The sequence below is a fragment of the Mytilus trossulus genome, chromosome 3 (assembly GCF_036588685.1).
Source record: "Mytilus trossulus isolate FHL-02 chromosome 3, PNRI_Mtr1.1.1.hap1, whole genome shotgun sequence".
Lineage (NCBI taxonomy): Eukaryota > Metazoa > Mollusca > Bivalvia > Mytilida > Mytilidae > Mytilus > Mytilus trossulus.
Genome location: NC_086375.1, coordinates 24,005,844 through 24,022,363, shown reverse-complemented (window position 1 = coordinate 24,022,363; position 16,520 = coordinate 24,005,844). Strand labels below are relative to the sequence as shown.

General features: G+C 31.9%; 2 protein-coding genes across 2 annotated transcripts; both read left to right on the top strand.

Annotated features, from left to right (window-relative positions):
- The first annotated feature begins 363 nt into the window (after positions 1–363).
- Positions 364–4,562, top strand: LOC134710730 (golgin subfamily A member 6-like protein 24). Its single transcript, XM_063571122.1, has 6 exons — positions 364–479; positions 1,048–1,211; positions 1,698–1,994; positions 2,386–2,465; positions 3,077–3,350; positions 4,068–4,562. Exons 2-6 carry the CDS (start codon positions 1,055–1,057, stop codon positions 4,478–4,480), a joined length of 1,221 nt encoding a protein of 406 aa, XP_063427192.1. The 5' UTR covers positions 364–479; positions 1,048–1,054; the 3' UTR covers positions 4,481–4,562.
- Positions 4,563–11,330: 6,768 nt separating this feature from the next.
- Positions 11,331–14,842, top strand: LOC134710731 (uncharacterized). Its single transcript, XM_063571123.1, has 6 exons — positions 11,331–11,442; positions 11,992–12,149; positions 12,627–12,851; positions 13,265–13,341; positions 13,713–13,956; positions 14,363–14,842. Exons 2-6 carry the CDS (start codon positions 11,999–12,001, stop codon positions 14,764–14,766), a joined length of 1,101 nt encoding a protein of 366 aa, XP_063427193.1. The 5' UTR covers positions 11,331–11,442; positions 11,992–11,998; the 3' UTR covers positions 14,767–14,842.
- The last annotated feature ends 1,678 nt before the right edge of the window (positions 14,843–16,520 follow it).

The window sequence follows — 16,520 nt, the reverse complement described above, 5'->3', positions numbered from 1 at the left end:
CAATCCCATGTTAAACTATTATTGGAATAGTGCATTGATTGCTGTTCTTCATGTGCATGTTTCGAATGTTATTAAAGAATAACCAAGCATGAAAACTCAAAACTGTCAATTATTCAGAGAGTTTGTGTGTCTTGATTGCTGTTCTTCCTACAAATAAATACAAATACTTTATTGGCACAATAATTGTCAAAGGCCCATATTACAGTAACATTCTTCTAACACAATAAATGATAAAACACTATTGAAAACTTACTAACAAATACCGTATAACTTATTGGCCGTCATTACACAGAAAAGGAAGAGAATCGGAGAAAACTATGCGGCGGCGCTGCCATCATACTTCGACGTCATAAAGATCGCCAATGCCAACGTTATTGTCGAAGTATCGGCAATACACTGCAGCGGGTTTTTTTTCCTGAAGACTAATAACTAATTATATTCAGCTTTTTGGAAGATTCGAATTTCGAAAGATAAGTCTGGTGAGTACTCTTTAAATCACTTTTTCAGGTCACGTGTTTTTCATCAAATTATTCATTAAAAAGACAACTTTAAAACTAAAAACCCGTATTCAAGAAACCGTGGAATGATCTGACAATATATTTAGTATTTTTTGGGCCCTTTTTAGCTTGCTGTTCGGTGTGAACCAAGGCTCCGTGTTGAAGGCCGTACATGGTTTATGTTTATAAATTGTTATTTGGATGGAGAGTTGTCTCATTAGCAATCATACCATATGTTCCTATATCTATGACCGGGCTTCTTGAAATGGCTTAATTAGCATAATGTGTTTTGATAAATTAAGCGTTATTACTAAGTTATTTTCAAAAAGTTTAACATACAAAATATTGATAGAACAAAAACCAAAATGACCGAAAACTGAATAACAGAAACGATCACTTCGATAAATGATTGCATTAGCGAGGCAATGATTTGAAACCATTCTTGATAAATCCAACAGGTTCCAAAATTTAAAAAAAAATGAAAAAGGGGGAGGGATATTTCATAGAAATTTTATATTACATTAACTAACAGTGGTTTTAACATTAATAGGTTTATAATGGCTATGTCCAATCAGGAAAAAGAAAAGCAACATCTTACAGTGTATGGCTTGTGTGAGGCTATATGTAGTACAGCTGAATTTGAGTGTTCGCTTGAGGACATTCTAGACAAGAAGGCCGCTGAGGCAAAGAGGAAAGTCTGGAAAATGGAAATAAGTATGTCATATAGTATTGGAGTCTAATCTAATGTGGACAAGCCGGTCAATTGTCCAATAAATATATTCCTTTTGACTCTGTCATTGTATTTAAACCTGCATCTTTTTTCTCTGTTTTGTTAAGTGTTTCTTGTAGTATTTGACTACGTTTGATAGCGTTTCGTTTCAAATTTAAGCTGAAAATTTCACAATGACTAATAACCTTCAGACATCTAGAGGTCAGCTTACAACCTTCAATAGTAGACAAGGGTCGAATACAATATCACGAATATGTGTTGCTCAAATTCGCGAAAAATCTATATTCGACCATCAAACAAGAGCGTGACATATGAACGGTTTAATTAATTTCGTTGTTTCAATTTATTGGGAATATTTTCAGTTACCATTTTAATTTTTTCGTTTAACATTTTCAATACTGATTTTTATATATAATGTTTAAGATAGCACATCTTTCTTATTTGAATATTCATTTGAATTATTTTAACAGAAAGAGAAAATAGGGAAGAGAAGAGATCAGAAAAAGATGAAAGTATGGTAATGGTAATAGAAGCAAAGAGATCAGAAAAAGATGAAAGTATGGTAATGGTAATAGAAGCAAAGAGATCAGAAAAAGATGAAAGTATAGAAAGAGAAGAAATGAGATCAGAAAAAGATGAAAGTATGGATAGAGAAGAAGAGAAACCAAAATTGGGTTTGGATATATCAACAGAGCTGAGATCAGAAAAAGATAAAAGTATAAATATAGAAGAAATAGATGTGGATATATCAACACAGCAAAGACGAGGTATTTTTGTTGTTGATATTTAGCCAAGATATAAATATAACGTTTGTTGGTTGTATTTATCTTTTTATGAAAGTTTATCTGGTTGTATATGAAAATAAGAAGATGTGATATGATTGTCAATGAGACAACTCCCCACAAGAGACAAAACTGTATGTCACCGTACGACCTTTAATAATGAGTAAAACTCATACTACCTAATCAGTGTATCCATTGTGAAAGTTTATCAAATTTTCGTCATCGAGAATTACAAGTCTGGATAGAAAAAAGGAGATACGGTATCATATTATCTCAGATGAATGTTATCATTCTTAACTCTGTTACAATTGTTCGAACTAATGGCACAAAATGCCGAGAGAAAATACAAGTGATGTGAATATTTTGTTCTTTCTAGAAATGATAATAACAAAGCCTATCCACGTGCAGAGAATTGGAGAGAACCCATTGAAGAATGCCGTCGGACATATAATTAAGGTACAATAGAGCATTAAGGGAACACAAGTATGGGGTTGATGTTAATAATTATCAAATGTTATACTATTAGAGGAATAGTGCTTTCATTGCTGTTCTTCATATTCACAGTGAGATGATGGTCAATGGGTCAATATACTTATAATTGACGTCATGACCAAAAACCTTTTTTTTCCATTTAAACAAAAGTAAGTTTGAAAGCTGCAAGTATATACTCTACCACTCTGATTTGGCTTTGTTTAAACTTGCCAAAATCTATCATTTTTTAATAGTAAAAGTTGAGGTTGTTCCATTTGGCCAAAAGATTGACTTTTGTGTGTTCATATGCTAGTTGGTTTCTGGTGCTTTTAATGAAAATCAAGGGATTTTAAAGGGAAATTTCAATTTTAAGTATGTCATAAATCTTGATAAAATAACAACTTGTTTTAAATTTAAAACAGCTTTTTTTTGTCTTTTTGAAAATGAATATAATTAAGCTTCTTTTTTTTAAACATATTTGAAAGATATCTTACATAAGGTATCCAAATTTTCACAACTGACGAGTTCAATATTATTTATTTTTGTGTGTGTTGCATTATTAGATATATACATGTTCAGTTGGACAATCATTATAGGATCCTGTCCAGAATTCTGAATCTAAAGGATCAATTGATGACAAAGAAACGATGAAGGACAAAAAGAAAAGGAAAAGAGAAATGATGAAATATGAAAAATTACTGGAGAAAAAAGCCAAAGAAGAAGAAAAGGATGTTAAAGCACAAAATAAAGCAGTCGACAAGGGTATGAAAAAATACTCAAAAGATGTCCAATCAACATGGAAGAAGGAAGAAAAGAGGAAGGCACAGATGAAAAAGATGGGTGAAAAAGCACAAAGGATGTTGGAAAAAGGTATTTCATAAATATGTCTACCTTCTTCAGTCTTTTCCTGACTTCCTTAACGAATATTGAAGAAGGTGGACATAATACAGCCGATTTCATTGAGTGTGTAGGCGAAGATAATATCATTGGTTAGCATTTTTGTTAGCTGAAACGTGAAGTCATTATTATGTCAGGTATACTTCACTTCTATCGAAGTAGCCTATTCACACAGACAGATAGATTGGTTATTTGTTAGACTAGTTTACTCTTTAAGGTTGGTAGTTTGCTTAACCTAATGACTTCATGGTTTGGATAGTAAGCAAGCTCAGCAAAGATATTACATTTGCCGACACACTTAATGATATCAGCTGTAATATGTCCACCTTCTTCAGTCTTTTCCTGACTTCCTTAACGATTATTGATGGTTGTAAGTGACGTTCTAGAATCAACTAGCACGTGCAATGATGAAAAAATCAATAAGAGAAGTAACAAACTTATTCAATATATCATATTTCACATTTTTATGATCTTATTTATAGAAATTAATTGGTTAATTCTGATTAATAAGCACTTATGAAATTCCGGAAGAGTTTTTCTTACATTTTGCAATTCATTTGGTTTGACTTTTTGATGGTATTGATATTTTTGGCTAAATTTCGAATCAACACTGCAAAAAGAAAGATTGCATTGAATTAAAAAAACTTGTATGAAAATATTGAATTTCTACATCTATTTCTATGATTACAGAAATGAGGAAGATCGAAAAAGAAAGATTAAAAGACGAAAAGAAGAAAGTAGTCCCAGCTATCGATGTTGCTGAGGAAAAACAAAATGATTTGAAAATAGTTATTACAAATGAGGAGACAGAGAAAAACGGAGAAGAAAACAAGAAAACGGACCAAACTATCAATGTCAATGATGAAAAACAAAATGATTTAGAGAAGACACAGACAGAGGCAGGGTTGGTTAAAGAAGAAAAAACTAGCTGCGATGTCATTGAAATGAATGAAAGAAAAGAAAATGGCAAAAAAGACACAAAAGACATTGAAATGAATACCAATAATGTCGGAAAGAAAACCACATTTGCTGCAAGAATCAGTGGATTCTTTCGATCCTTATCGTGTTTCAAAGGAGAGAAGAAAAGCAAAGATGTGTGTTGATGAACTGTTTTTATTCAGTGTTATTTTATTTTCGTTGTTTTCATAATAAAAAAACCAAAATCAATGGTATTTAGCCTTGAAAGACCTGTTTTATTCACCGTCTTAAATTGAGCATTTGTCTAGAACTACGAGTGTACTCTTAATTGTTTTTGTTTTGTTTTGCTAGTTCTTTTAGTGTGCTTCTTGCTGTTCTTTTTGAGCTTAAAAGTCAATCCCTTTCCAAGCTATGTCTTTTGTTGACTAACCTTCTTTTATTTATCAAATTATATCGTGTCACTTTTTTATTTTTATTTTTATTCTAAATGAGAAGCCAAAATCGAACGCTTATTACTAGAATCAATTTGGCTATGTATGATCGAGATCTGTTAGTAACAACTATTGTTTTCTCCACCATTTTAATCCAGCATTTTCTACATTTGAAAATGCCTGTACCAAGTCAGGAATATGACAGTTCTTGTCTATTCGTTTTTGATGCGTTTTGTTATTTGATTTTGCCATGTGATTATGGACTTTCCGTATTGATTTTCCTCTGAGTTCAGTGTTCTTGTGATTTTACTTTTTTCTTAGTAAGGTATAAGTGGATTATCCTGATGAATGACGATTATGTGACGTCTTTTTCACATGTGAAATTATCGCTTTTTACTTCACTAGGAAATCTACGTTATTCATTGCAACCAATGTATAATAAAAGAATCCATGCATCGGTCAGAAAAATTGTTAATGGCTTTATTCTGTTCAGTGCATGTCATTGTGTTGTGTCATTTGAAGACAAGACGACAGATAACTAGTTTCCGTTTAAGCCATTAGAAGCATGTTCAGATTCAGAGAAATTAAGGGCAATTTAGACTTTCCGTCGGTTGTCATATGAAATATCAGCCGGCACTGACAAGATTAGTCTTTTCTGATAAACATATGAGATGTTGCCAGCTTCAACTTGGTTTTTGAGATGTCAAACATCGACCTTTTAAATTAAAGAACGTACAATAATAAAATCAGTACAGAAAAGCCTATATATGTAACTAGCAAGTCACGGACGATTGTTGCTAAATTCGTGCTACGTCAGCAGAGGGACAAAGTTCTAAACATCCTCCTAAGCTAAAGGATACAAACATTTCAATCTCAAAACATTTTCCAAGTCTGTGCATGAAAAAGGCAAAACTTTGATTACAATTTACTAAAAAAAACCGCAAAACTTAAAGGAAAATCAGCATGTCTTACAAGGAATAAATTGTATGTAGAAGGGGTACTTATTTTGAATACAGATGAACAAATAAACAAAACCTGACGCATAAACAGTCATTTGAAATCGAGTAGGTCTTCAAAAAAAACATCTCACAAGTCAGATAATTCGACTATACAGGTGCTGAGTCGGCTCCAGGATAATGTAGGGACCGATAAGACAGCAACCAAGCCAAGAATACCTTCCAAGATTGGTAGTCCGAAAGATAGTTCTAGTTCACAAAATGGGTCCCGATCTAATTAAAAACCGATCTCTCATCGCTTCCGTTTTCTGATATGTCGCGGTTTTTAATTAGATTGAATGAGTCCCTGTTTGTAATATTAGCCGATGTGCGTACTGAAGCTGATTATGATACATCGAGAAGTATTTCATCATTGTCATTTTACTATTTGAACATTAATGGTGTTCTACAGGATAAACTTTCTGAGGCTAAGTTTTTAAATAATTTTAGTTTTTATGGTGTAATTATTTTATTTGAGTATTGGATTGACAATGCATATGATAGTGGTATAGATGGTTTTATATGTAAACCTGTTCCTTTGGTAAAAAGTAAATATAAACAGGGATGTGAAAATTTCCTCATGATTAAAAGCTGTTTGTATTACTTAAATAAAGTTGTTAAATTTCTCCATAATACAATTATATGGCTACAAGTGTGGACACAGATCAGTGTGGATAGTATATTTGGAGGTTTGGCAGTGTTTTTTGACATAAAGAGTTCTCCTTTTTTCCCAAATAGGTTTCTATGTTTGAACTGCGGTGCACAGTGACAACCAGGCTGTACCAAACACTGAAAAATAGCAGTGTCTTTTATCTAATATTTAGTTTAAATTAGCAAGACTGTAATGAAGGAGACACAAATTTAAATCAGTGCCAAACCGCAATAGTTTATAAGGCGTTGACAGATTTTATTTTGATAAAAATGCTATTAATATCAAATTTTCATATTGGACAACAGACTAGGACTGCTTCGTGTATATAGAATGTACATTCCTGTAATTGAATTATGTGCATGTCCAAGTTTCCATTCGGGAATTTTCTTTCAACATTTGGAATAACTTCTATTTGAATACGTTCACATTTTAAACAATGATTCTTTAATGATAGCTGAGTGGGCCCCAACACTGCAGAGATTTACGTAAAGAATCAGAAGATTTCAAGTTTTGTTAAATGATTCCAATAAAATATGTTCCACAATTTTTATTTCGGATAGCAGAAAAAGCTCAAAATAAGAGGATCACATATGGCGCATTTCTGCATGATGTTGTTTTAGTGTGCGAGATTGCATGTTATATTTACATCGTTCTATTTGTGTTCCTTTGTGCTGTTAATTCCTAATTGTTGTTGGCCAAACACTTGTCCACTTAATAAAAACTTTAAGGAAAAAAATATATAATGTGTCAAATAAAGGCAACAGTAGTATACCGCTGTTCAAAACTCATAAATCCATGGACAAAAAACAAAATCGGGGTAACAAACTAAAACCGAGGGAAACGCATTAAATATCAGAGGAGAACAATGACACAACACCGAAACGCAACACACACAGAAACGGACCAAGCATCCGACAAAATCCCACGAGAATAACACATATAACATCTAAACCAAATACATGAATTTGGGATAAACAAGTACCGTGCCACGTCTTATCTTAATATCTCAAAAATAAGAGAAAAGAAACGACACAACATTAAAATGCAACACACACAGAAACGAACAATAATATAACAATGGCCATCTTCCTGACTTTGGTACAGGACATTTTTAAAGGGGAATAAAAATGGTGGGTTGAACCTGGTTTTGTGGCATGCCAAACCTCGCACTTTAATGGCCAAGTTAAATATAACATTGAAATGACAACATAATATTACAGGACTACAATACAAATAAATAGAACATATTAGACAAAGAAACATATGATTAATAGATAACAAAAAGAATCAGGTTTAAAATTAAAATACGTCGATTTTATTATCGTCTAAAAGAAAGTGTACATTTTATCGTCATGCACCCAAAATTAACGTTAACGTCATTTGGCAAGAATTTTTAAGAAGAGAGCTTTCTTCTGTCGATCCCAATGTTGTGATAATATGACATGCGATCTATACTTCTTAAGGAAGAAAACAATTTCATTGAGTCGCAAATCTTTTTAAACCATAGAAAGTTGGAAATATTTGTAGTATGAAATATAAATCTTGTAGTGATTTGTACCTGTTTATTTTTTGTGAACATGGGATGATACCCACTTCCCTCCCCCTTACTTCTTTTTTTCGGCGAAGCATAAATTATCCCTTGTTTTCTATCTTCTTCATCTGGTTCCCGTTCCTGTAATTGAGAGGACGAACATTGGGTTATTCCCAGTTCCCTCCTTATTATTATTTTTTTTATGAAGCATAAATAATCCCTTTTTTACTACCCTCATTACCTGGTTCCCGCCTGTCTCTTAATTCACTTCAACCTACTTAGTAACTCCCACTCATTCCCAGAATTGTGTCCACCCCAGTGGCGGATCATAGAGGGAGGTTTGGGGTTGGAACTTCCTTTTTGTACCCCTTTTTTTGAACGATCAATGCATTTGAATGGGATATGTGGTTGGAACCAGCATCTTCTAGTAAGATTAAAAGGAAACGGAGCCAGACAGGGCTGTCCAATAGCACCCCTTATATATATTTTGCAAGCAGAACCAATGGCATGTGCAATACGAGGTAACAAGGAAATTGAAGGGATTCAAATACCTGGTGAGAGGGGGGTAAAAGTATAGAAACTAAATTATGCATGTTTGCTGATGACACTCAGCTTTTAAACAAAAATGAGAAATCAGTAGAAAAATCTTTTGATGTCCTAACGCTATACGAAAAAGCTTCGGGATCTAAAATTAATTTTGATAAAACCAAAGGTTTACTTATAGGATCTCTTAAAAGGAAAAAACTAAAATTTAATAAAATTAAATGGATTACAGGTAGTGTAAAAACCCTCGGAGTAAATCACGGATATGAAATTGATAATGATGCTATATGGCAAAGTATAATAGAAAAGATTAAAAACTGTGTCCACGTTTGGAAAAGCAGGAAACTTTCATTTAGTGGTAAAACCTTAATTGTAAAAATTTTTATATTGCCCATGTGTAGTTATGAAATTGAAATGCGGGGAATTCTTGAAAAATATTCAAAAGAAATAAACAATATTATTTGGAATTTTATATGGGATGGGAAAGTTAACCAAATAGAAAGACAGGTTTGTTGTCTTGATATAACAAAGGGCGGAATGGGCATGATTAGTATAGACTTATTCATTAGAAGTAAACAAATAAAGTCTCTTTATCGCATTCTCCATGAACCATTAGAAAGCTGGAATGCGATTGGCAAGTATTGGCTTCGACACTTTGACAACAAGTATAATGATCAGTATTTTTTATGTAAATGTTCAAATATTAAAGGACTAAATATTAAAAATATTCCTTTATTTTATCAGAAAATGATTTTTACATGGTCTAATTTTCTAAAAATTGGAGATAATCCCAAAACTAAGAACGAGGTACTTAATATGAGACTATTTGGTAATTCAAAAATTTCATTTCAAAATAAGCCATTGTTTTTTTCTTCCTTTCTAAATAGTAACATGAAATATATCAAAGACATATGGAATGTAGAAACCAACAAATTTAACAGTTGTTGTTCTATATTTGAAAAACTTGTAGATAAAAGAAACTGCATATCGGAATTTTCAAGAATTAAAAGTGCAATACCAATTGACTTCTCACAAATGTTAGAAATTGATAATGAAATTAATAAGAAACCAAACATAGAATTGAAACTTTCTAATGAAATGGTTATATTAGGCAGATTTGGGAAAACAATCAAACCAAAAGAATTAAAACTAAAATATATTCGAGACATGATTAATAAGAATATATATCCAAAATGTCAACTTAAATGGCAAGAATTTTATGGCCACGAAATTAATTGGAAAATAGTATGGGGCAATTTGAAAAAAGTTAAAATCACCAATAAAATGAAAGAATTTCAATGGAAATGCATTCACAATATCATATATACGGAAAGTAGACTTTAAAAAATGCAATTGTCAAACGGAAAATGTCATATTTGCCAAACTAAATAATACTGAAAATCTTCAACATTTATTTTTTGATTGCAATACAACAAAATTAATCATTAGTAAAATCAAAGATATTTTTACATTATGGAATATTCAATTAGATGATGATAATTTAAAACAGTTTATGCTTTTGGGAGATAGCAGTGGTCACTCGAACCAAAATTTACTTGTAAATCTATTTTTTATTTTGACAAAATGGTCCTTGTGGAAAATAAGAAACAAAATTAAATATGATGGGATAAAAATGTCCTCTACATATATTTTAAATCTTTGGAAATCATACATGGTAACACATCTGAAATCTGTACCCTGTTACTTATCAATTAATACATTAGACAAAGAGAAAATAAACACATTAATTAATTTCATACTATAAGTACATACCTTGCAGGAGATAGCAGTCATGTTGTCTGTTTTTTTTTATATCTCTTTAATTTATATTGATTACGGTAATCCATGGTTTAAAGATGCACTCGATTATGTTAAAATATTATGTGAATCTGGTTTATAGGTGCACTCGTTTATGTTTTTATAATGTTATATTATTTACCACTAATAGTACATTCTATAAAGATATTCCTTTTTCACTCATTGTCATATAAAAGAATATAAGTATTATTACATGTATACTATTTTTTTCGGATAATATAGTGCACATTTTTCAACCTCCTGCTTCCCGGACAGTTGGCTTAAATGTAAACGGGAATCCACAGTTTGCATCCTGGGCAACTGAGGAAATTGTAAACAGGGAATATTTGGAATAAACAAGTATCAATTTAAAAAAAAAAAAAAAAGGAAACGGAGCTATATTTCGATTACGTGAAAATCTACTTTTTTTATGAATCTATATATAAAGTCCAATAAATGATTCAGAAGTAAAATCTGAAGTTTATAAAAATCGGAAGGGACCTTACATCAATAGCTTTAAACTATTCACCAAAGTTTCATAGGAAATAGGTGAAAGTTATTTTGAGCTATTTTCTGAAACTGCAACACCCCTCAGTTTTTTATCCAAAACATTAAATCTGAAATTTCTATAATAATCCAGAGGGAATATTACATGAATAGATATTTATTCATGAAGAATTCACCAAAGTTTGTATGTGAAATGGTGACAACATGATGTAGTTACTAGTTATTGTACGACCTGTTGACGACAGACAGACGACCAGATAACGGTACACCAGTGTTTGTTCTGTCTTAAAACATAGGCGTATAAAAAAAATATACAGCGGAAATCTTCAATTAGTTTACTCAATAATATTTTGTCTGATGTTTGGTTGAAAGTTAAAAGTACAATTATCAATTAAACTGTTAAATTGGGGTTAATAAATTGTAAATTGTTCATATAACAACATTCTTCTAACACAACAAATGATAAAACACCGTTTACAACTTATTGGTCGTCATTACACAGAAAAGGAAAAGAATCGGAGAAAACTATGGGGCGGCGCTGCTGTCATACTTCGACGTCATAGATATCTCTAATGCCAACGTTATTGTCGAAGTATCGGCAATACACTGCAGCGGTGTTTTTTTTCTGAAGACTAAAAACTGATTCTATTCAGCTTTTTTGGAAGATTCGAAATATCGAAAGATAAGTCTGGTGAGTACTCTTTGTTTCACTTTATTTCAAGTCATGTGTTTTCATCCAGTTATTTATTAAAATGACAACTTTGAAACTAAAACCCCGTAAAAATGTGGTATGATCTGACAATATATTTTATCAATGGTGCTTATACATTATTTTGTTACTGTTGGCCTTTAAATACAGGTTATTACCGGGCTTCTTGAAAACGCTAAATTAGCTAAATGTGTTTTGATAATAGCGTTATTACTACATGCACAAAAATGTAATATAAAACGTTGAAAGAACAAAAACCTAAATGACCGAAAACTGAATAACAGAAACGGTCACTTCGAATAATGATTGCATTAGCGATGTGCAATGATTTAATACCACCTTAAACATTCCTCTTCAATGTGTATACATGATGTCAGGTATTTATGCTATGAATCTATAAAAGAAAAATCATTCTTGATTGCATAATCCAGCAGATTCCGAAATTTAAAAAAAAAATGGGAAAAAAGTGAGATGAATGTTACAAAGAAATTTCATGTTACATTAACTAACAGTTGGTTCAACTATTAATAGGTTTATAATGTCCAATCAAGAAAAAGAAAAGGGAAGCTTCTCTGTGTATGGTTTTTGTGAGGCCATATGTAGTACAGCTGAATTTGAGTGTCGACTGGAAGACATACTAGACAAGAAGGCCGCTGAGGCAAAGAGGCCAGTATGGAAAATGGAAATAAGTATGTATAATATTTTAATGAATATAAATGCACATTTGTACCCACATGGGTTGAAGGCATACATAAATTAACATAATAATTTTACAATATCAGTTTCTAATCTAATGTGGACAAGCCGGTCAATTGTTCAATAAATATAGTTTTTATTCTGTCCATGTTTTTTAAATCTGCATCTTTTTTCACTGTTTTCTACAGTGTTTCCTGTAGTATATGCCTACGTTTGATAGTATTTTTGTTTTTAATTTAAGCTGAAAATGTCACAATGACTGAAAAATCTGCAAACATCTAGAGGTCAACATACGACCTTCAATAGCAGACAAGGGTCATATACAATATCACGAATATATGTCGCTCAAATTCGCGAAAAATATATATAATATATATATATCCATCTTAATTTTTTCTTTTAACATTTTCAAAATTGATTTTTAATCTTTTAAATCCTCATTTAAATATTCATATGATTTATTTTGACAGAAAGAGAAAATAAGGAAGAGAAGAGATCTGAAAAAGATGATGAAAGTATGAATATAGAAGAAAAGAGATCAGAAAACGACGAAAGTATGAATATAGAAGAAAAGAGATCAGAAAACGATGAAAGTATGAATATAGAAGAAAAGAGATCAGAAAACGATGAAAGTATGAATATAGAAGAAAAGAAGCCGGAAGTGGGTGTGGATATATCAACAGAGAAAAGACGGGGTAATTTTGTTGTTGATATTTTTGACAAGATATAATTTTTTGCTGGTTGTATATATCTTTTTATGATAGTTTATCTGGTTGTATATAAAAATAAGAAGATGTGGTATGATTGCCATTGAGACGACTCTCAACAAGAGACCAAATTGCATAAAAGTTAAAACTGTTTGTCACGTACGGTCTTAAATAATCAGTTAACTCCATACCGCTTAGTCAGTGTTTATCTTTAATGAAAGTTTATCAAATTTTCTTCACTGAAAATTACAATTCTGGATGAAACTAAGTAGAAACGGTATCATATCTTCTAAGATGAAAGTTTTTATTTTTAAATCTAAGTTCGTTGTAATAACTGCTGGAACTAATAAAACGAAATGCCGAGAGAAAAGGCAGTAATGTGAATATTTTATTCTTTCTAGAATTGAAAATAAGAAAGATCCACGTGCAGAGAATTGGAGAGAACCCATTGAAGAATGCAGTAGTCCATGTCAATAAGGTACATTATAAATTAAAGGGATGTTATTATGGGGTAAATGTTAAAGATGGAAACTAGTAATTATCCAACAGTTGCGGATCCAGAGGGGGGTCTGGTGGTTGGAACACCCTTGTATTTGGACGAGCAATGCATTTAAATGGGGACGGAAGACCCCCCGTTTTTAAATGGATGGATCCAACCCTGGTCCAATGTTAGACCCCTTATCAGCTGCTTATGTATTTTTTAAAGTTGGCCATACGTTTTAGTGTACTCTAAATTAACAAACGTATGGTAATTGTTAGTGATTTCTTTATTCTTAGCAACGTTTTCGATATCTTATTTACTTATGTTATACAATTTGATATAGACATGTACTTACAATTGTTATATAGGATCCAGTACAGAATTCTGAATCGAAAGGATTGATTAATGACAAAGAAACGACGAAAGACGAAAAGAAAAGGAAAAGAGAAATGTTGAAGAAAGAAGAAATACTGGAAAAGAAAGTTAAAGCACAGTTTAAGGCAATCGACAAGAATATCAAAACATACTCAAAAGATGTCAAGTCAAAATGGATGAAGAAAGAAAAGACGAATATAAAGATGAAAAAGATGGCACAAAAGATGGTGGAAAAAGGTATTTCATAACTATGTGCACTATCTTCAGTCTTTCTGTGATTTAAGGATGTTGTTGGTTGCCATTGTCGTTCTGAATTCAACATTCACGTGCCAATAATGAAAAAAATCAATTAAATTTCTTTTTCAATTATTATATTTCACATTTTTATGTTATAGTTTATAGAAATTAATTAGTTAATTCTGATTTACAAGCACTTATAAAATTCAGAAAGAGTTTGTCTTATATATCCTTTTGCAATTTATTTGGTATAACTTGATATTTTTTATCAAAAGAGCGTAAAAAGCTGAGACTAAAAGTGTTAATACGCAATTTTCGGATCGACACTGCAAATAAAAGATTGCACTGAATATAAAAACTTCTTTGAAAACATTGATTTTCTACATCTATCTGTTGATTTTTACAGAAATAAAGAAGATCGAGAAAAAAAGATTGAAGGACGAAAAGAAGAAACAAGTCCAAGCTATTGATGTTGTTCAGGAAAATCAAAATGATTTTGAAATAGTCAATACAAATGAGGAGAAAGAGAAAAATGAAGAAAAAAACATGAACAAGGATCAAACTATCAATGTTGATGGGGAAGCACAAAATGATTTAGAGAAGACACAGAAAGAGGCAGGGGTTATTAAAGAAAAGAAAAGTTACTGCGATGACATCGAAATGAATGAAAGAAAAGAAAAAGACGCAAAAGACTTTAAAATTAGTTCCAACAATGCCGGAAAGAAAACCTCATTTACTGCCAGAATCAGTGGATTCTTTCGATCCTTATCGTGCATCAAAAGACAGAAGAAAACCAATGATGTGTGTTGATATGACGAACTGTTGATATTTTTTAATTTTTTTTTCAAGTTTTTATTTTCTTAATAAAAAGCCAAACTTATTATTATTTAGCCTTGAAGAATCTGTTCTATTTAAATTTCAGTATTTAATTTAGCTTTAACTAGCATTTTGTAACTGCAAGTATGTTTTTATCATGGTACTTTGTGTCTTTTAAAATTAAGTGAGAATTGGATAATCCCAATGAAAACCTACGCATTTGTCGATCAGGAAAATTGCAAGTGGTTTTTTTCTGTTCAATGTTGTGTCCTTTGAAGAATTAGGTCTATAAGACAGATACATAGTCTCTGTTTAAGCCATTAGAAGAATCTTTAGATTCGGAGCAATTCAGAGCAATTTAGACTTCCCGTGTTGTCATCCGATATACCAACCACTGACGCCAGACGAGATTGGTGTTTTCTGATAAACAAATGAGCTGTTGTCTGTTTAAACTTGGTGTTTAAGATCTCAACCGTTGACCTTTTATTAAAAAAAATACAACAGTATAATAAAAAAATTCCCGATAGGCCAAAAAGAAAAATTCAAGATACAATTTCATTTTCACAATCATAAACAAGTCAGCATGTTGTGAAATCTGTCATTGCCGATTTGGGCTCCATATATATCTAGTATAAATACATATAACAACACACACAAAATTGGCTTAATTCGGCTTTTGCCTTATATCTATCTAAGAAATTTTCCGAGGCTAATGCTAAATTAAGGTTAAGACGCTTAAACTCAACAGGTTGTCCACTTCACATAGTCAGCACCGAAAACCCGGAACAGATTGACATATAAAAAATGAATTTAGTAAATACAACTCAAATTTGGATTAGTGTCGCAGCAATTTAAGAGCCGTCAAAAAAAGGTGGAGAAGATGACTACTAAAGGACGGGTTTCTTTCAAAACCAGATCAAACTCGTCGATAAAGGATAATAAACACACGTACTAGTATCTCGTAAAGGAAAGGAAAGATAACAACCAAAATCAGCGATAGACTATAAACTATAGAGATTGAATTAGAGTTAAACCCCGCCACATACTGTATGTGCATGTTCCAAATCAGGTGCTTGCATTTCAGTGGATGTTGCTGGTTCATGTCTGTCATATTTGTTTTTAGTAAATTGTTTTGTTATACATTAGGCCGTTAGTTTTCTCAATAGATTGTTTTTCATATTTTCATGTCGGGGCCTTTCATGGCCTACAATACGGCATGTGTTTTGATCGTTATTGAAGGTCGTTCAGTTGCCTATAATTGCTTACATACAATTCGTTTGAACTTTTGTGGCTGTAGTTGTCTCCGATGATCGCACGGTAATCGTACCGCATCTCCTAATTTTTATAAAAAAAATAATCGTAGAAAACTACAAGAAAGAGCTCCCCGATTCACTTAGAAAGACTACCACAACAACACATTAGATCAATAACTTAAACAATCTTACTGACTTCGAACACTTTTAATTAGACGAATGAGAACTACATGGCATTATACTAAATCCTACAAAATAAAGACAAAATACAGGCCTGAGTTCTTACACAATATGTTAAATTTTACAGATCATTCATATAATTTCAGATATAATCTCACACACATTTTATTTACCCCGACCCAGGAGTACAAAGTATGGCAAAAAGAGGTTTTGGTTTGAGGTAGGAAGATTTGGTGAATCCCTACCTTTAACTCTGCATGCACAGAGAATCAGTCTAATTTTGGACAGATCATACGTTTCATTTCAGCATGCTTC